At 36.2% G+C, this 21,826-nt stretch overlaps 2 protein-coding genes across 3 annotated transcripts in view; both read right to left on the reverse strand.

The window, feature by feature from the left end:
* Positions 1 to 473: 473 nt before the first annotated feature.
* On the reverse strand, positions 474 to 15,067 carry tmem181 (transmembrane protein 181). Of its 2 annotated transcripts, none has more exons than XM_028440242.1 (17): positions 14,739 to 15,067; positions 10,421 to 10,524; positions 8,383 to 8,450; positions 8,087 to 8,177; positions 7,889 to 8,007; positions 5,506 to 5,622; positions 5,348 to 5,428; positions 5,185 to 5,284; positions 4,197 to 4,327; positions 4,034 to 4,125; positions 3,880 to 3,937; positions 3,700 to 3,802; positions 3,569 to 3,620; positions 2,879 to 2,961; positions 2,709 to 2,798; positions 1,624 to 1,690; positions 474 to 1,553 (listed from the first exon to the last, which is right to left on the reverse strand). In XM_028440242.1, the coding sequence occupies exons 1-17, from the start codon at positions 14,870 to 14,872 to the stop codon at positions 1,469 to 1,471; spliced, it is 1,575 nt and encodes a 524-aa protein (XP_028296043.1). In that variant the 5' UTR covers positions 14,873 to 15,067; the 3' UTR covers positions 474 to 1,468. The 2 variants fall into 2 exon arrangements, with proteins under 2 accessions (XP_028296043.1, XP_028296044.1); XM_028440243.1 differs by lacking the exon at positions 14,739 to 15,067 and adding an exon at positions 10,774 to 10,907.
* A 2,257-nt stretch (positions 15,068 to 17,324) lies between these two features.
* Positions 17,325 to 21,826, reverse strand: part of tulp4a (TUB like protein 4a) — a 42,760-nt gene continuing 38,258 nt past the window's right edge. Inside the window, 1 exon segment of the mRNA XM_028439545.1 lies at positions 17,325 to 20,398. Within this exon segment, the coding sequence (XP_028295346.1) occupies positions 20,282 to 20,398 (117 nt within the window). The 3' untranslated portion in view covers positions 17,325 to 20,281.

The following is a 21,826-nucleotide window of genomic DNA, read 5'->3' on the forward strand; positions in this document are numbered from 1 at the left end:
CAAATATATTGATATTTTAATCAATTAATAAGTATTAAACTATGTTCACATGGGATGAAATCCATCACAACTGTTTCTTTTTTTTTGAAGGTATCAGAATTCCTTTATTAATCCCAGGGGAAATTGCTTTTTATCCAATCAAAAGTACTTTTGTTGTGGGGAAGGCGGGACAAGCCTGTAAGTGATCCAATAGGAAGCAAAATAGTCGTGTTTGTGGAAATAAGGCGGCTCATAAGGTTTTACACATCGACCACATCAAATCTAGTCTGTGTATTTACATTAAGCATTAATACCATCCATTATCAGGCTAATACATGGCCAAATGTAAACATAAACTCTTATGCTTTATATTTTAGTTAACTCTGTACCAAGACTATAACTGAAATAGGCCTAATGACTACATTTTGACTAAAACCAAGTTGTATTTTAGTCAAGACTCTTGACTAAAATTAATGAAAATGAAGACTGCCGGGTTAGTTTGATAAAAACGATGCTCTCACTTTAATCGATGTAGATCAAATACCATGCAGATGTACATACAGTATATACTTGGCTTTATTTACAGAGGACATGTTGCTGCTATACATGTACAGCTTTTTATTTTTAAAGCAAAATGTACTTCAAACACTTTAAAAATGGAGGAAAAAAAGAAAAAAATCCTTATCCGACACATTCACAACAAAACATTAATAGACACTTAAAGTGAAATTATTTACAAATATGACAATACAGGAGTGGCATTAGGACAAGGCACTTTTTGGACATAACACCAAAGAAGAAATTGAACAGAATCATTTGGTTACATGATTTTCTTTTTTTAATCTTTCACTATTTCCACTTTGAGAAAATAAAAGACATCATGTCATTATTATTATTGGCACCAAACTTAAATGATGGAAGAATACGAAACAATAATCATATGTTAGCAAAGGCATCATATATTTGGCCAGTAGTGTGAGAAATATACATGTTGGCAAAAGAAAAGAATCAGACACTAAACATCCATTTACTGAAAAATAATCCACAAACCAAGTATCTTTATGTCTTGGCAGAAATAAATAAGACTTTTGAAAAGTGCAATAATAAAGTTGCAGCTCTAGTGAACAGAGAACTTCAGCTGTGTCTAATGGAATTATGGGTATTCTCACAAAAACCCTAAAACAAAAATGATGTAAACAGCACAGAGGAGAAACAAGGCAATAAACGAGTGATTTTCCCCCAATCATTTATAATAACCATAGCTGACATTTTAATGCTGCTGATGTTGGTTCAAACTGGTAAAAACAGCAATGTTTTGCATTGATATTTGTCAGTGAAGAAATGATAGTGGTAAACCGCACCCTTCCAAAGTACAGTACATTCAGTAGACATGGAATCATTAAAAATATACCTATGTACACATACAGTCACCGTTTCATATTAGCAAACAAAGTGTGTTTGTGGCAAAACAGGAGATGAAAAAAGCATCTCAGTCACTGTCGCTTTCATCCTGGTACTTTGCTGTTGCTTTGATGGCACGTCCGTTTTGCAAAGGCATGTCTTCATAGTCGCTCCTTTAGGATCAAAGGCATGTGTGTGTTAAAGTTTAATAACATGCAGTAGCTCAAGGTGCCAAATACATACCCATAAATCACTTCATCATCCGAGTCGTTCAGCATAGAGAACGCTGGATTGTCCTTCAACTGGGAGTCTGGGAACAGAAAACATATATGAAATAATCAAATGTTTTAACATCAACAAGTGAAGAGTGGAATGGCTTTAAAGCAAATGTTGGTCACATGATTAACATTTATGTCAGCATTTAGAAAAATGAATCAATCAGAGCATCTTTGTCTGTGGTTTTGGTGTTTTCTCAGTTTGTATTTTAGGGGTGATTGAGTGATTATGGGTGTTTTTATTTTTTTGTGTTCTTGTTTAAACTGTGTGCATTTTTCCATCATTTTCTGCATTTCGTTGTTGATTTGTGTGTTTCTGGGGTCACTTTCTGTATTTTCCTGTTATTTTGTTAACAGTTTGTGTCTTTGGAGGTATTCTGTAACGTTTTGTTGTCTTTGTGTGTTTTTGTAGTCATTTTGTTTGTTTAAGTGTTTGTTGTGTCTGTCTTTGTCATTTTATGTTTTATGCATCATTTTGTGTATTTTGGCAATTTTTTGTGTATTTTATAAATTTTGCTGCCATTTGTGTGTTTTGGGAGTTCTTTTGTGTATTATGTTGGGCTTCATATTCCTAACAACTTGTTGAAATACAATTTTTGGGGATTTGCTTTGGTAACGTGGAACTAAAGTGCAAAAAACAATGATTTCCACTGGCATGTAATTCACATGGAGAACAATACTAAACTTTCAATAGCTGACTCAAACAATTAATTCCCTTTTTTGTTGTCTTAAGCTTTTAGTCACAGATTGCAAACAATGTTTTGTTATTTCCGGCAATTTTGACAACTGCACTTTTACATTTGCTTTTTTATGCAGATTGATTTAATTTAGTTCCTTTTTACCGTTAGTTCAATACATTTGAAAATGTGTTATTTGTCAGGATTATGTGGGGGGGGGCAATGGGCACAGGTGGGACCTGAAAGTTCACCTTCGTTCCATTGATTTAAACGCACTCACTCTTTTTCAGTCCACTTTTAAAGGTCCAGTGATGAAGAAAAACTACTAAATTAACAAAGTGAAAATCTTGGATGATGACTTCATTCTATCACTTACCATAGAGGGCATTTTTAGAAGGTGAATACACAAATGCTAACGTGTACAGGTAAAAGTTGAGCAGCCCGTAGAAGGATAAAAATTCAGCTGGTAAAGTCTGGAATAAAGGAAAATCCTCCTCATCCTACACAACGACATCAATCAACAAACAAACTCAACTCAAAGGATATAGTTTTGGTAATGAGTCGACAATTCTGCCACAAAATTGTCTTGAAGAGCCTTGGCACCAAACCTCAGGTAGAGGATGACCATACTGAAGAAAAGAGGAGGAAAATCACGCTCATCAAACTTAAAACGGCAAAGACTGGTATAACAATCACCATACGATATGAAATAGCATCTACATAGGACTCACAATATCAGATACTTGTGATATGATGATAAAAAAATTCCCAATAAAGCATAATAAAAGTGTGACAAATCTGACTGATGAAAAACTATTTGACTGCGTGAGACAGCGTGTGGAAGGGTTTTTGCTTCACAAATTAAAAAAAAATGAAAAGAAATGTACTAATCTAACTGTTTTTATTTTTAAATTATTTCTAATTTCTGTAACAAAAGTTTTGAGACCTGCCAAAAATATATAATAAATAATCCAAAATGTAGCTTGAAATTTTCAGGAATCACCTGTAACTTTAAATTTTTTAAATTAAGCAGTATTAATATATTTCTATTATTATAAACACTCAACACATGTGCTTTATTATAGGATATGCTTATTCAATCACAAAGTTAGACAACAGCATTAAAAGCATCCTGCTGTGCTCCTTTAAAACTTTTTTACTTGGTTTTATTTCGTGAACTTTTGAAATTTATATCGGTGTTTTTTTATTTTAGTTTTTTTATTCCTAATAACAAACCTTATGACAAGCACCACGAACGTCAGCGCCGTCAAAAACTTGAGCCGCAGATCTGTTGATGGAAGGGAAACTGTGTGAACACTGTGTTAATCACAGTGAATGTGGTGTGGTGGTGTGTGAGGAATGGATACCAGAGTAAGGCATGTTCCTGAGCTCAGAACAAGCTCGCACTATCAGGAATATCAGGTAGAGAACGTAGAGAACCACCACTATCAGGAAGAACACTTTCATTCCCTGGAGAAACCAACACAATACTCCATTAAAAGCACGTTTCAAAGTGTTTCCAGCTCGACTCAAGACACAAGTCTGACCTGAAAGTTGGCTATATCCACTTTGTACAAATATGTTGGATCCTGTAGCTCGTAAACCCTGAAAAGTAGAACAAACAGTAAATGTCTCAGGGTGGAACACACACACACACACACACACACGCTCTTCATCCAGGCTGTGTATAGTCGTACGCACGTCTGCCAGATGCCGAGTGTGACGGCCGAGAGCCACAAAAGGCCGACGATGACCAGCTTTGGAAGGTAGAAGGTGAGGAACTTCCTCTCACCCTGTAGCAGCAAACACATGAGTCAGGAAAAGCAAAGTTAAACACCAACAAAGAAGAGAAAGCTGATCTCACCTGGACTCTGATGCCGTGGTAAACACAGAGCCAGAAAAGCAGGAGAGCGCACAGGAAAAGAGCCTGGAAGAAAGTATCTAATGTACCAGGAAACCAGCTGTTGATCAGGAAGGACAGTGGGAAGAAAGGATCTGGAAAACAAGGAACAAACACAAACAGTTGTACAAATAAAAAAAACCACAAACCACAATACTGTAACAGTTGGGAACCATTCATCCACATTATCATCATGTGAACAGGGATGTCACGATTACAGACTTTCTTGGTACAATTATTGTCAAATAAATATTTATAATTATCACGATTATATTTACATTGTATTTATTTCACACTAACATGAATAGTAATAATAAAAATAACATGAACACTCCTCAAAGGTCTTGACGTTCACTTATTTACATCTTCGGATGCTCTAATAACAAAATAATACATTAACAAAAAAATTATAATCTCATTTAACAAGTGAATAATAATAATAAATAAAAAATACAGTTAAATAAATATAAACATTAATTCTCAGGGGGAATGTCAGTTAAAAATCTTAATTTTTTTTTTGTCTAATCTTACTGTATGTGTCCCAATAAAATGTACATCTATTATTTTGGTCTTTTAATTTTATTTTTACGTTACATTACCAAAAAAAATTCATAGAAAATGAAAGTGCCTGTATTACCTTTTGATCAATACAAATGGGAGAAAGCAACAGGAGGTAATAATAGTAATAATAATAAAAGTAATAATAGTAAATGTTCACTAACAGAAATTACATTTCTGAAAATTTTGAGTATTTAGGAACTGTTATGATAAATTAGTTGTGAAGTTAATCGCCACAATTAATCGTGACATCCCTACATGGGACCGTAACAATACCAGAAACACTCGTGAATAAACAAGTTTTTTATCCATTTAGCTGTTATTTAATGAGAATAATCTGACTGTAGAGAATATACTATAATAAAGAACATGCACGCTAAGGAGGGATTCTCACCGTTGTACAGTAGAAGCAACGGAAGAAGAATAGACATCCATTTCTGCTCGATGCCCCAGTCCCTCATGGAAAACTTCCTCAGTGAGTGAGCAAACAAGCACTGGTACACAGAGGGAGATTAAGCACTCATTTACAACATTTACAACAAGCTTATTTTTCTCACCGTTACCACGAAGGTCAAAACCACAAAGACGAACCGGAACCAGATCTCCACTTGTGAGAACGTTGGGTTGTAAGTTTTCCACTGAGGATGAAAATAAACAAGGACGTGAGAAACGTGTCCTCCAATAGTTGAAGCAAAAAAAATAAGTGTTGACTCACCACAAACTTAACCATAATATCATAAGTGGTGTTTTTAAGGCCTCTGAATGTGACCACCACCTGGTACTGGGTGTAGTTCAGATACGCCAGATGGAGAACAATGATCTCATCACATTTCTGTAAGGGAGGAGGAGACAAACACAAACTACATCACTGTGAGTCCTAAACCAGTAGAAACTACGATGTTAACATCACTACAATAAAACAGAGTCCCAAACCTATACTATAGGGCTGGGCGATATGGCCTTTTATAAATACCGCGATATTTTTAGGCCATGTCACGATACACGATATATATCTCGATATTTTGCATTACCCTTGAATTAATACTTTGATGCACAAAATCACACCAGTATGATGATTCTATATGTCTACATTAAAACATTCTTGATCATACTGCATTAATATATGCCAATTTTAAACTTTCATGCAAAAAAGGGGATATCACAACTAAGTCAAAGTTGACATAACTGTATTTATTAAACAGTGAGTGGCTCAAACATAAAATTGTCAACAGAAAGTGCACGTTCTGTGCAAAATTGTCACAGAGACATTTCAAAACAAGACATTAGTGCAGGATGCAACTCACATGGCGTTTCAAAACACAAAATTAAAGTGCACTTTTTGTACATAATGCCACTACAATATTTTAAAAACAAATAGTGCCCTTTTGTGCATGTTGTCATTAAGATGACATTTCAAAACAACACTAAATTTAAGTGCACCTTTTGTGCATAATGCCACTAAGATATTTAAAAAAAAAAAAAAAAAAAAAAAAGTCCGCGAGTTTAACGGTATGGTCATTTTCAACACCGCACAGACTACAAGCTGCGATATATCGAGTATATTCGATATATCGCCCAGCCCTACTATACTATATACTATATTATACACTACAACCTAAGTATTCTAATATTAATAATGAGTGAGGGCTGCTTAGAGTGAATGTAAACAAGGTTGTGCAGCAGTGTGTGGGTAAAGTGCTGAACTCATTTATAATGAACAATGGGGCTCCTATTTTCCATTATTGCAGAAAACAGACAGAAAAAACGGAATTTGCTTGCTGAAACAAAAATGGCAATATTATTATTATTATTAGTTGATTTTTTTTGTTTTTTAATCATTTTTCAAACAAAATCAGTCCAAATTGCAATACAACAGGAAATATAACATCACATGCATGTTTTGGGACAATATCACGCATTTACATGCAAATGTTTCCACCGTAAACAGATGGTCAGAGATGGAAATGTCAATTCTCGTGCAAATTATGATGTAATGTGATGCCTAGTGAAATGGAAATAGCTGGACTTAACCCTCACCAACATATACTGGGATAATATCACATTTCCATGCAATTTTCTAGCGTAAAACAGGTGGTCGGATGTGTAGCTACACATCAGACAGACATCAAATCTCACGCAAATACTTGTTGCATTTGGCACAATTTCCGTGGAGGAATATGAAACTAATAACCACCAGTTCACCAAGACAAATTCCTCGTGTGTATTCAATACATTACTTAGTCAATAAAGTTGATTCTGATAATACTAATTAACTGTATTAAGCATGTTTGGCATGATTTTTTAAAGTAATAACATCTGATCAGGGAAAGCCGATGAAACAAAAACAAGTAAATAGACACGGAAACAAAATTTGGGAGATTGTGAAAAATCTACACTTCATACATCTTTATATGACATATGATTATAAAAAATTAACAATGAGCAGTCAGAATAATCCACGTCAGTCAAACTTATATCAACCGTTTAATTGGAAGTGGTGGAGGGTGAGTCTAATTTTGTCCTGTATTGTCCACTTTATTTTAATTTACTAAATGTGTTATTTAAACGTGTACATTTGTCTAATCCAGATGTTTTTGGATGCCTGAGGGGAAAATTATGAGTTGGTTGTAAAGACACTTTTGCCTGTTTTATTTGTAAAGCGTAGGAAAAAAAGACAAGTGTCTGAGAAGTTTTGTGCAGAATGTTTAAGGTTAGATACTCTTTGTCACTGTTTTTGTAGCCATCTTTTTGTTGTTTATTTTGGTTCAGTGCCTTATAAGCCCATGTGGGCTGAGGACGTATGTGCATGACACCAAAATAAAATCAATATAGCTTACACACGGGTTTTAAATTATTTATTTTCACATACATTTTTGTTCAATTATGCTTTTCTTTTTTTTTTTTAATTATGATTTATATTTTTTCCTCACAGGAGTTAAAAACTAATATTTTATGAAAAAATGTATAAATATTCCTAAAAAAAAATAAATGTAAATTAATGTGGAAAACAGAATTTGGAAAAAAATGAAATAGATTTTATAGGGCCCAACTTATTGATGGATGGATGGATGGATGGATGGATGGGGCTCAACACTTACAGCACCACAGTGTAGCGTCCGAGGCTTGTGGAGAGCAGTGTTTATGTGTGTCACACTGGCGTCCTGCATCACTCCCTTCAACTCAATGCTGATGTCAAAGCGCTGCTTGAAATCTCCCACTGTCACAAACAGTAACGTCTGTTAATAGTGTGTGTGTGTGTGTGTGTGTGTGTGTGTGTGTCTTTCTCTCTCTCTTACAGTTGCTGTTTTCAGCCTGCATCACACAGGTGAGCCAAAGCTGCTGGTTGTAGGTGGTGAGAGGAGGAGACACTAGATTGAAGGGCCCAGTCTGCAAACACACAATTATACCACAACATACACAGTGTTATAACGCAACATACACAGTGTTATAACGCAACATACACAGCGTTATAACGCAACATACACAGCGTTATAACACATACACTCAATGCTACAGCATCACTTAGTGAAAGTGAGAGAACAATAATATTTAACGAGTGCTTGAGGAACCCTATAAAATGAAACGTTCTCACCTTAACTGAAACATTCTTCATCAGTAACTGATCACCATTGTGTTCCTGTTCTGTAATTATCTTTGGACCTACAACAACAAAACACAAATATGTCCATCTTATTGTAGTAGTAGAGTAAAACCCTAACAGTGAAGTACACCTAGTACCCGTACTACAGAGTACCGATTCATGTGAAATCAAACCGTACCATGTTTTGGTACAATCGGTGTGCAGTGCAAAGCATTTTAGAGGGACCATACAAAATATAAATATGCTGATAAAGTCTGTTATTGTTGTGTCGTTGCTCCCTGCCGTGTGTGTGTGTTGTGTGTTCTCCATTTGTATGCATAACAGGCTGTGCGGTGTGTGCACAGTTTGACAGCCTCGGATCAACGAATTCAACTACAGCATTCTGCACAATCCCACATATTTTCCAGAGGGGAAAGTACAAGGAATAGGTGTACGTAGAGCAGGTTTTAATATGTGCATTATTAAGAAAAAAACACTGGGTAGTTGTAGTTTAGGGTTTTCATGTTGAAAACATCGGTAAAACAACTGCAATGTTTTTTTTAAGTATTTTTATAATATTTACACATTGATAAATAAATATGTTAAAATATTTCATTTTTCTTTAGATTATATTGTTAAATAATGTAACATTTATTATCACATAAACACAAAAGTACAAAAAAATTGTTACCGGGGCATCGATTCGGTACCGTATCGGTTCAAATGTGTAAGATGCGAGTACATTTTTTCCCATTGTGGAAATACTTCAAATCTATTTAAAAAAACATTTTGGGTGAATTTTGTTTCACAACAATAGGAGGAGCTGAAATCTAAGGATCAAAAAGTAGCATCACTAAGAACGCATGGACAAGCCACATCTTTGACGCATCCTGCTTTAAACCCAAAAGGTCAGCGGTGCAGACAAGGATGAGAGAATATGGAGTGGATTAACTTTCTCTGAGCAAAGATAACTAGTAATGGCAAATCTCATGAATATTCAATTCAACATACAACTCAGTTGCGCTGTTAGTTTGAGCTAACTCCATATTATTCTCAATTTAAGCTAATTTTGATAAGGAAGAGGGTACATGTACAGATGTAATACTTAAGACATGTTGGCATAAAACTATTAAAACAGTGTTTTGATCATGTTTGTTTTATTGTGTTACAAATACAGAGCAATCAGGATTAGTGACACGTTGCACCAGCTCAGATATTTAATGACAAGTAAGGCCTTATTTGTAGATTCATAAATTTAATGCCAAGTTTTAAGACTTTTAAGGATCCGCGGGAACCCTGTATATAAGGCACCAACAATATTCAAGCAATAGGTAGTAACTATATTTATTTAATTTAGGTACATTTTGTCGAATAATTTAAGGATTGAGCTACAATTGGAGAGTAAGAATGACTTCCATCGTGGAATACAAGCATGGGAAAACTGCCAACCTCTGCAAATATTATATTGAATTTGTAACAAATTCAAAAATGCTCGAGTCGTTGTAAAGTTCTACTTCCAAATAAAACTGTTGAAATTTGTTTCTTTTTAAGTGTATTATTTTACAAGGATGCCAAAATGTGTTTGGATGTGATACAGTGATTTAAAATTACTCCCAATTTCAGCCTAATTTCAACAACTATTTCACATATAAAGTTTCTATTTTTGGAATATTACCAAAATTACTGAACTTAAGTTCCTTTGGAAAATTTGCCAGATATTTCACACCCCTTTGCAACTAAATTATTTGGTCATTAACACAGTTTTCTCAGTCATTTTTACTTTCTCCTGCGGGCCGATTTGGATGTAAAGTAAATTATACACTTTATAAATGATCAAAAACGTTGATGTTTGGATAAAAAGGAAAGCATTACCTTCAGTATTCCCCACATGTGACTAAAGATGTGTAAATATTAGCAGTGACAGCTCTGAGCCACAGACCGGTTGGTTTATCGTGTCATCTTTAAATGACTAATGCAGTCCCTCCATCATGCAGTGTTGACATGTCGTCTCATCTTTGCACAGTGTTTAACTTCTATTTGTTTTACAAACCTGCGATGCCGATGAAGACAGTGAGGCCGAAGCATATCAGAAAGACTACAAAGACCAGGACAAAGTGTCTTTTGGAGAGAGTGTAGAGCCGCATGGGAGCCAGTCTGACACAGAAAGTAGAGAAAGTTCTGTTAAACACGTTGGATAAGCACACGTAGAGAAACCCAGCCTGTGTCAGTGTCTGTGTCAGTGTCTGTGTGTGTGCGTGTAGTGACGATGTCAACAGTGAGTGTTAGCATCCGTGCTAACAGTGGGCTAACTGTAACAGCTGTGCACCTCAGCAGAGTTAATAAAAGCACCAATAAAAGTCTCTACATATCGACAACGTTGAACGAAAGTGTTCGTGTACTTACAGCTCCATTTCTCTCGGTACTCTGTCTCCGTGACGGAAAAGTGAAGGTTTAAAATATTAGCTACATCCGCGTCGGAAGACTTGAGACTGCGACACCTGGAGTACACGTCATCGTGTGGGCGGGGCCAATATGACGTTTATTCCTTTTTTTTTTTTTTTTTTAAATTCCATATTCATAAATAAAAATACTCAAAACTCCTTCCACGTTTTCATATTTTCTTAATTGAGTTTAGTTATTATATGAATACTTCAAAGTATTTGAAAAACCAAAAATGTACCTTCATCTTCAAGTGACATACTGTGATGCCTGTGTTTGTTTTATTCCTAGTAGTGATGTTTTCCCTGACTTTGTTCTCTGTTCCCTTTATGTAGTTTTACTGATTTGTAAACTTGCAATTTGTCAATAAAATTTGATTAAACAAATAATGTTTGTTCCCTTTTTTTTTCCTTCAGCACAGATACTTGGTTTTATAAATAATAAATAACACAATAACTCTGTGATTTAAGACAGAATTCTAAGAATTAAGTCCTGATGATTTTTAAATGAAATCTCAAAATCAAAATACAAATTTAAAGCCAAAAGACATAAATGACTAAACTCGAGCTAGGCGATATTAACCAAAACTCATATCTCAATATATATATATATATATATATATATATATATTTTTTTTTTTTTTTTTTGTTGCCCAAAATGGCAATATACGATATAAAGTCTTCCCAAAAAGACAATTCTGGGTAAAATTTGCTGATGCAAAATGCCACACAGGCACATTTAGCTGCAAACAGTTGCGCAATATGTGCCACTTTTGTCTTTTTCTCCCCTAAAAGACAGCACGTGTGAGTGAGTTCTGTAGTGTGGCTTGTTTAAATAAAGACCTGAGTTAGGGCAAACTTTAGGGATCATCTAACTGTGCGTTTTCAAGTTCTGAGAAGTAGTGAAAGCCGCAACCCCTAAAACAAGTATTTTAATATAAAATAAGATATAAAATAAATCAAATATATCATGTTACAGGCATTATTGTAAGTTTCTATATTGCCTATAAAATAGAAAACGATATTGTCAGTTATTTAGATCAGTGATCTTGATCCTCGTACGATGACATTCACACTTTAAAGTCTTGTAAGAAATGTCTATCCCCATTAATAATGATACAGTAGGTTCAAATGTATGGGAACCCCCATTTTGTAAAAAATAAAATAAAATAAAAAAAACATCACAATTAAATGTACAATCTGGATCCCATCCACATGAAACTCGTTGAGATAAATGATGAGTCAAATTTCATAAAGATGTTCGATTGGTATATTGATCCGGATCCCCTCCAAAATGAAATGGAATGTTCCATGACCTAAGGTGTATTTTTGAATAAAATGATGTCAAAATCCATGAAGTACTTTTGATGTAATCCTGCTAACAGAGAAACAAACAAATAAATGAATGCCAGTGAAAATATGAGGTAATAATATTATATTTGAAAGAGACAAACATCTAGAATAGTCCAGTCCTGGAGGGCAAGTGTCCCGTATGTTTTAAAGGCCTCCTCACCCTGCCTCCAATGATTGTAAAAAGTAGCTTGTCTTTTTTTTTTTTAGCCTTTAGCAAAGCAGCCTAATGGAACATTAGCTACAGGTGTGATGAAGCTGTCAGACATTTAAAATGAGCAGGACAGGAGTTCTCTAGGACTGGACTTGGACACCAATGAGTTACTGTACAACAGAACATCTGTTCTAATAAACACAAAGTGTGTCCATAATTATAAGTACAGTGGCAATAATATTTATATAAGTACAGTTGCTACCCATATGGTGGATTAACAAGAAAATAAGCACAAAAACAAACTTTTTGTATCTTCCAGTGATCAATGAACATATCTTTTAAAGGAAATCTCCAACACCAATGGAGAGAACATGCAAACTCCATAAAAAAAAGGTCTCAGGTCCACCGCAGTAAAAGGCTAACTGGTACCACCGTCTACCAAACAATAGGAGCCAAAGGAAGTTTATACTGGTTCTGATGGTAAGTGGCATAAAACAGTGTGAGGATTCCAGTCCTAAACCAGTGAAAGGTGCTTTGTTTGACCACATGAGTACAAATGTTAATGATAATCATATTCCAACGTGCACCATAATCTAAAGCCAAACCATTAGTGGGACTTATTTCAGTGCACAATAATGTAAGTGGTTACAAATCAAAATTGATAAACATCCCATGTTATCTTCTACCACAGGGGTGTCAAACTCCTTTTAGTAAAGGAGACAAATACAGACCAGTTTGATCTCTAGTGGAATTATTGGAGAAATTATTAATTTCAACTTTGTTGGGCCCGAGCTTATATGTCAAGTATGGAGCGCACCGACAATACCCAAGTTTTGTGACCAATTTTGGTTTAATTTGGTGAAATGTTGTTGAATAAATTGTGAAAATGTGCAGGTTTTCGGAAAAAAATAATTGCGAATTCTTTAACAATTTGTGATTAGAAATGACTGTCGTAATGTTCTATATGCAAGGGGAAACTGGGAGCCCTGCAAATATTGTGACGTTTCATTGAATGTGTGTATTAAAGCTGATATCCAAAGTTTCTGAGAAACGTGTCGATGTCCCGCCCATAACAGCTCCACTTCCTCCACCTGCCTCTGCAATCTACCAGAAGCCACGCCTCTGCTTTTCTGCACGCACATTGCGGAACATAACAAGGTCGCATTGATATAGGTCTATGGGTCAGGTAAGAGCCAAAATCATATTTATCTGTTTGCTGTTGTGACGCGCGGCCTTGTTTCCGTGCACAATTCCACATTCACTTTGATTGACAGTCTCAAAAACAGGAAGTCAAAGCCTATTGGCTGGGCGCACTCTGCGATTGTTTCCATTTGTTTTGGGGTCTATAGAACAAAGGAGGGACTAATATACATGAATGTATATGAATGACCACCGGCAGTAGACCATAGTAAAAGAGTAGTAAGGTATTTATGTATAATTATTTATAATTTCAAAAGAAATTATACATAAACATTCATTTCTCAGAAACTCTGGGTATCAGCTTTAAGTGTGACTGAGATATAACAGAAACTATGACTACAAATATTTGGTTATTTACACCAGGGTTTCTCTAATGGGGGTATGTGTACCACTAGGGGTACACGGTGGCACTAGAAAAAGTTCTAGAGAAAGAGAGAAAGAGGAAAATTAGCAAATGAAATTAGTAAAAATATGGGGTTCTGTGATGTTTATTTTTAGTTAAAAATGATAATCATACTAAATATTACCAGCAACTCACAAAATGACACAAAATAGAGAAAAAAAATATACTGAATAATAAAAAGAACAGACAAAACACAACAAAATGAGACCAAAAACACACAAAATGACATTAAAAAAACACACACACACACACAAAGTGGTCTTTGTCCCACACCAGGTGGGAGATGACATCAGCGTAAATGATAAAAACTATAGAAATACATTTGTTCAGGAGGCAGGGGGTACTTGAACCAAACAAGTTTGAGAACCACTGATTTACACAATGACTAATGGTTTCTCTGTCACTTTGACTTTCACTTGGGGGCCGAATTGGATGCTTTGAAGGGCCGGATTTGGTCCCCGGGCTTCGAGTTTGACACTTGTTTTATCGGGCTTGTAATCCAATCCACAAATGAACATCTCAGTCAGGTGGATCAATTTTGCTCAAAAAATAAATAAAATGTTGTAGATACCACAGCACACCTTCAGTGGTGGAGTCCATGGTTGAAGATTTAAGAGATGTTTTGTAAAAAAAAAAAAAAAAAAAAAACACATTTGTAATGTCTGGTCTGTGTGTGTGTGTGTGTGTGTGTGTGTGTGTGTGTGTGTGTGTGTGTGTGTGTGTGTGTGTGTGTGTGTGTGTGTGTGTGTGTGTGTGTGTGCGTGCGTGCGTGCGTGCGTGCGTGTGTGTGTGTGTGTGTGTGTGTGTGTGTGTGTGTGTGTACCTGTAAAAGCGGTCATCTCGGTAGGGGGTCAGGTCTTCCTTGAGCTGGCTGTAAGCCTCTCTGATCCTGGAGCAGAACACCTTCAGTTCTCCGTACAGAGGGTTCTCCAGGCCGCTGCTGAACTCGGTGTCCATCTCTCCGCCGTCGACGTGGAAAAAAAAAAAAAAAAATGGCGCAGAGGAGGAAGAGCAGCAGCTGTTAGCGGCTCATTGTTTGCGACGGTGAATCAAAAGTGCAGGTCGAGCTGTTTGGGTTTGGTTTGGTTTGTTGGTCAGGCAGAAAATACACACAATGGAAACGAGAGGCGGAAACACACACGCCGACCGACGGTCACGTGATCCACAATCAGCACCACGGATAGAGACAGGCCTGGGAAAAAACTGCTTTTTAAATGATTCAGATTTCATATTTACGGAAGAGTATTAGGGCCACTAAAAAAAAAAACAAAGTCAGTAGTGGGGCTTTTTTTAGTCTTTTTCTTCCACTACTGGCTTTGTTTTTGTTTAGTTTTTTTGTGGCCCTAATTCTCTTCCGTACTTATTAAAGCTGCAGTATGTAAGTTTTTTTTTTTTTTTTTTTTTTTGGTCTTATTTGTTCAAAAAACCACAATCATCTTTGAGCATGTTGTAATCCAAAGTGTTCTGAGTGTTAATGATAATGATTGTATGATTAAAAATGTTAATATTATAATAAATGTTATTTAGATTGCCTGTATGCCTGTGGAGGTATATTTGTGTATATGATTCAATCACAAAATATATATTTTCAATTAAAAATTACTTCAATTAAAAAAAACAAAAACAAAATGTGTTCAAATGCAAAAAACGAAGAAAAAAATGTATCACTTTTTTCTATGATTTTTTCTAAAAATTTTTTAAGCACAATAGTATTACAGTGGGTGCAAAATCAATTTTCCAATGCCCAAGCCTTTAAAGCAATTACATTATGTCAATAGATTCAGTAATGCTTGTTTTATCAGTCCAGTAGGGGGTGTTATTCACCCAATGTCTATTTTTTGGAGCGCTTTAAATTTTGCCAAAACAAGACGCCCAATGAGCAAAAGAAAAGAGTATAGGGTTTTGTATGTATTTTTCTGTGTGTGTGTGTGTCATTATGTATATTTCCACTCATTTTATGCATTTTCATTGTCATTTTGTACATTTTTATAGTCATTTTTTTTTTTGTTTTTATGTTATTTTGTATGTTTTGGAATAATTTGTGTATTTCGGTTATCGCTTCGTATATTGTTACTTCAGTGTGTTTAGTCATTTTTGGTATTTTGCGCTGCTTTGTGTATTTATGTAATTTTGGACATTCATGTCAGGGGCCACACAAAATTTGACATGTCTGCACTAGAACTTTATAAACAGTCAGTAAATCTACCATAATATTTTGGCAACATTTTAACCAAAGATAGACGCCATGGAAGATTCCATTAATATTTGGAGGGGATCAATAATCTGATTCAAAAATCCAAAATTCCCTATTTCTCATCTTTGGCCAAATTTACAAAGTTCTCTTCTCGGTTCATAATTGACCGATCTTCATGAAATTTGACTCAGTTATGTCGGGTTGGTCCCACAGTTACCTCACAGAGTTTTATCTGGATTAGATCCAGATTGGCCCCGTGATGGACTGGCGCCCTGTCCAGGGTGTACCCCCGCCTGGCACCCAATGAGAGCCGGAGATTGGCACCGGCAGACCCCCGCGACCTTGTAAAACAGGAGCAAGTGAGTTGGAAAATGGATGGAGATCCAGATTGCGAATTTTAATGTAATTTTTCCTGAATAAAATGGTGATCGAGATGACTGCAAACATACGGCAAGAGGTTTGTCCTCCGAGGGCTTGTTTTGGATTTTTTTCTTTGAAAGTAAAAGCCTGAACTGTATTGGAGCACTCTGACTAAATACATGATGTGGATGGGGTGGGAGACCATATCCTAATTTTGGAACATCTCTTTCACAGTAGAGGTGACGTAGAGGTAGATGTGTCTGAAACAGAGGACTTTATAGTGAATAACCCCATATTACATAAAAACAAAAAAGGGGGGGGTGTTCATTCTGAGAGTCAAATGTGCACCCTAAATTAGAAAATATTTGCATGAAAGACTCTAGTGGTTATTAATGTCAGTAAATTTGAGTGGATTTGAATGAAAACTGTTCAAGATAAATTCATTTTAATGTAAAAGTTTGTCCTGATGGTGGTGCTAGAGAACAGGTCAAGGTTTCATTATCAAGGGCTTATTTATGTATTCAACAAATAAAGTGTCTGACAAAAACTATTTTCTGAAGCCAAGTATTCCTGGGATCAGATTGACCCCAAGGGTAAAATGTGTTAGTAACATTTGAGTATAACAGGAGAGTAAAGAGGGCTTCTGTTTGTGTTTGGAGGCACATTTTCAGATGATATTCAGATCAATTCTCTGGCAGAGGTAAATAAACCCCTTGTGCCCCAAATACTGTAAACTAACTAACTACAATACAATGTTCATCTGCCCATTCCTGTGTTTTCATGTTAAAAGAAATAACAGTATGCAGCTTTTGTTCAGAAACAACATTTTATTCAAAAGATGCTTGACATATACAATTATAAAATAATTTACATGGCATGCCTCGTTTATCCATTCACTATAAACGCTCAGTCACCAGATCAGACTTGGATTTTTATTTTTCATTTTTCAAGTGAGTTTCTGCTTTACATCAACCATAGACAAAGCACAGCATCATCTGCAAAGTAAAGTCCAGTCCTGCTGTCTCCACATCAGGTGGGTTTGAAGTGAGTCCTGAACTAAGTCTAGAGTGATGCTGAACACAAATGTAACAGCTCACATGTGAATGTGGGACCACACACACACACACACACACACACACACACACACGCACACACACAATAGGTAACACTGAGGGGGATACAGATACACCTCCACTTTACGGCTAAACTCCACAGAACTATTCTACCAACTATTATCAGCTGCGCACTTACGCATTCACATCTTTGCCCATTCAGAGCAAACTTTAACCTCCTCCACCACATCCCACACACTGCCGTCTCCTCCTCACTACATGGCGACTTTATCAAACCCTTAATGTTGATTAAAAAAAAAAAAATCAACATAAAGTAATGCTCAAAAAACTCCACAATATACAGTTATGCTCAGATATCTCCTTCAGCAAATAATCTCAAATAAAATGTACAGACCAGCAATGGAGGCGCTGAAACAAACCGTCTAAAAGTCATGTGACACAATTCTTTTTTTTTCTCATAAGAAAATATTGCACAACTAACACAAAAGATGGGTGTCCTCCGTGAGACATGCTCATCTTTTCTTTTTCTTTTTTTTCTTAAGTACATTTTTTCCTCCAGTGCCCATCATTTCAAACTTCCAAAAACACACACATGCATCTTGTATAAATGAAGGGGGGGGGGTCACTAACAAGTGGAGTCATCTCATCAGTTCAGGGACTTTGTTAATTTTACTCCTAAACATGACAAATACATATTTAGGCACAAGATTTAGATTCAATTCTTGTTAAATATTACAATTAAATTCCAGCTACCATTTAATGCAAATGAAAAGTCCTGCAGATGTTTGTGATGAGCAGCAGCTGCCCTGCTTCGTATCGTTAACGCAGTGGCCTTAAAGTTGAAAGTTGCGCCCTTTTGTGAACAATAACTGCGCTCTCTGTGATATACTTTTTGCCATGACGTTGTTCCTTGTTTTCTATTTTTCACACATGCTTCTTTGCATCATATATTATGATCCAATCAGGGCTCATGACATGCGTTGAACTATTTTTTTATTATAGTAAATTTTTCTGCCCCTTGGCTGGTTGCTTATGTGGTACAATACTAAAGTAATCCCTCCTTTTAGCTATATTAAGCAATCCTACAAAAATCACAGACCACTAAAGCCCGTCTTGGTTTCCAGCTCAAATTTCAGTTGGATGCGACAACGCTGAATTGTATTTTTTTTTTTAAAACATTTTGCACAATTAAAAAGCTTTAATTTTTCTCTTCGATAACTATTTTTTGGTCATTTTCCCCTAGGATTTTCACAAAAAAAAAAAAACCTACACAAGAAAAATATAGAGAATTCAAATCCCAACAGTTAAGCTTTAGCCATCATTTGATTTCCAGATTCTTATTTATTCACAGTTTATTCTGCAAATCCTGTTATCTTAGCCTTTAATGAGGTCCACACCTGGGCTTCAAATGATGTTTTCCCTTCTTTTTGGGGTTTAAACTACAATGTTTGGTTCCTCTCAGCTGTAAACCAACCAACTTCAGCCACAACGTTTGATTGGATGAGAACGACTGCACTAATTGAACACAGCTATCACTGCCACTTGTATTAAGGCCTTTACGTTTTGCAAAAACAGCTTCTTCAACAGCTTTTAACTTCACTTTCACTTTTTGTTTGACTTCAAAAAATGTAGTAAATTCACCTTAAATGTGTTTTCGAAAAAAAAAACAAAAAACACTGAACTTACAGCTTTGAAATGACCACCTTGGAGACGGATGTAAACACAAATCTGTCTCGCTCGGCTCTCTTCAACACCAACACATCACTGCATCTCAATATATACACACAAATCCTCGAAAGAGTATGAAATGTCGTAAGCGAAATATACAAAAATATTTCCTGTACCTTGCCAACATGTTCACTGCGGGATCTAAAAGACGCGATACTCACTTCACAGAAGTGACAGCGGGTGACATCACTTCATGCCGGAGGTTTGGTTGTCGGGTCGATTCCTAGGGGATGCTCGTCTCATCATACATAAGAAACAGCAACTAGCTACTGTTTGGACTCAATCTCCCAAATTTATGAGGAAAAAACGTGACGTGAGAAGTTTGTGTTACAACAATGAACAAATATAGATCTGAATAGATGAACAACAACAGGTATGTATAAATAATCCAACGAAGCAGAGACACAGGGTTCCTTCCTTCCTTCAAAATCCCCTCACAGAAAACACTAGATTACTGTTCTGCTCCTGCACGGTGTGTCAATTTAAGTCCGTGTACAGAGTAGAAACCAATGCACCCCCCAACTGTTAAAAAAACAACCCTAAGTGTAAAAGCAGGATAACAAAGTGGTAACTGTTTCACTAGAGGTTTGTACAGCAATGGATTTCAGTGCCCAGTGGTACCTGTGCACTCTGGGGAAACATCGTAGATCTCCAGAGGGTTTGTTTCAAGTATTACTGCTGCTGCTCCTCCTGCAAACCGAGCGTCCTCTCAGCTTCTCCTTGGCTAACGCAGCATTTGTTTGCATGAGGATTTCCAACACTCCGCCCAGTGGACCTGGCAGACGGCGCGGTTCCACGGCGTCTTCAATAGACGCAGCCAAGGTTTATTGCACCAACTCTCGTGGCAGCATTGTGTAGTGCAGCGGGATTGTGTTTCTCTCCGTGGCCACAAGAATCCATTTTTCACTCCGAAGAACGGAACAACTGCCCACCCTGGAACAGATTGCATTCAGATCCCAGATAAAACTTGGGGTAGGTTGGAGAGGTGAGGTGAGGAGAGGAGAGAACTTCTCATTTGAGGCGTTGGGTGACATTGGCCAGAGCCACTGCAAAAGCCTGGACTGCGGAGAAGGGATACTGGAAGTCCAGGATGTAGGCGTTACCATCGATCCTGCCAAACTGCATCACCTGTGGATAAAGACACACAGAGGGATAAAAGTGTCAAACACATGAGCCATGAGGGGGAGGATTGGAGCTGCTATCATCTCTTTTAACACAGATAAAGACATAGTTCAGGCCTCATAGATCAAGAAATCCAGGGTATTTCTTCCACAAAATCAGGAGAATTTAGTCAAACAAAAGTCGATGTTGAAATGGTTTGTAACTCCATCACAAACATTGAATTTGTTGACAAAAGGTCATGTGACTTGAACCGTTTTGTGCAATGCATTGTGGGATTGGGAATCCCATAGAACAGACATGGGCAACTGGCCCTTTGTCTAATTTTGTGCCACCCCCAAAATAAACGCATAAAAAAAAAACTCTAAAAACACATACAATTACAAAAAAAATACACAAAAAGACAACAAAATTACACAAGACGACAAAAACTAATTCCTAAAACAACAATCAAAGTACACAGAAAAAAAAACGCACAAAACGACAATAAAATACAAGAACCCAAAAATGTCACTTTGGGTTTGAGTTTTTTGGGGTCACACTGATATCAATGGATCATTAAGGAACACTCACACTGTCGGCTCGAACCGTTCCAAACCAGCTCAGTGTACGTTCAACACGGCAGGGGGAAACGGCTCGCTTACAATACAACTTTTTACTTCCGATACATTACCAATATCACAACCTATTGCTGACATCCAATATCAATATCGGATCTAGACAACTTTACTACATGTTAAATCAAATGAATGTATCTTATAGGGCTGGGCGATATGGCCTTTTATAAATACCGCGATATTTTTAGGCCATGTCACGATACACGATATATATCTCGATATTTTGTATTACCCTTGAATTAACACTTTGATGCACAAAATCACACCAGTATGATGATTCTATATGTCTACATTAAAACATTCTTGATCATACTGCATTAATATATGCCAATTTTAAACTTTCATGCAAAAAAGGGGATATCACAACTAAGTCAAAGTTGACATAACTGTATTTATTAAACAGTGAGTGGCTCAAACATAAAATTGTCAACAGAAAGTGCACGTTCTGTGCAAAATTGTCACAGAGACATGCAGGATGCAACTCACATGGCATTTCAAAACACAAAATTAAAGTGCACTTTTTGTACATAATGCCACTACAATATTTTAAAACAAATAGTGCCCTTTTGTGCATGTTGTCATTAAGATGACATTTCAAAAAAAAAAAAAAAAAAAAAAAAAAAAAAAAAAAAAAGTCCGCGAGTTTAACGGTATGGTCATTTTCAACACCGCACAGACTACAAGCTGCGATATATCGAGTATATTCGATATATCGCCCAGCTCTAGTATCTTATTCAGAAAGTGTTATCACTACAGTCTTTCTTTTTCTTCATGATAGGCTTTTATTTATTTATTTTTTTAAACTTAGTTCCATGTCTGG

This window comes from Gouania willdenowi, chromosome 24, assembly GCF_900634775.1.
Source record: "Gouania willdenowi chromosome 24, fGouWil2.1, whole genome shotgun sequence".
In the NCBI taxonomy this organism is placed as follows: Eukaryota; Metazoa; Chordata; class Actinopteri; order Blenniiformes; family Gobiesocidae; genus Gouania; species Gouania willdenowi.

Excerpts from the sequence above, each read along its gene's own strand:
- tmem181 (XM_028440242.1), bottom strand. The coding sequence starts at position 14,872 with ATGGACACCGAGTTCAGCAGCGGCCTGGAGAACCCTCTGTACGGAGAA. Across the intron at positions 4,328-5,184 it reads GTTGCTTCTACTGTACAACG|ATCCTTTCTTCCCACTGTCC; the intron begins GTGAGAATCCCT and ends CTTGTTTTCCAG. Across the intron at positions 3,938-4,033 it reads ACACTCGGCATCTGGCAGAC|GGTTTACGAGCTACAGGATC; the intron begins GTGCGTACGACT and ends TCTACTTTTCAG.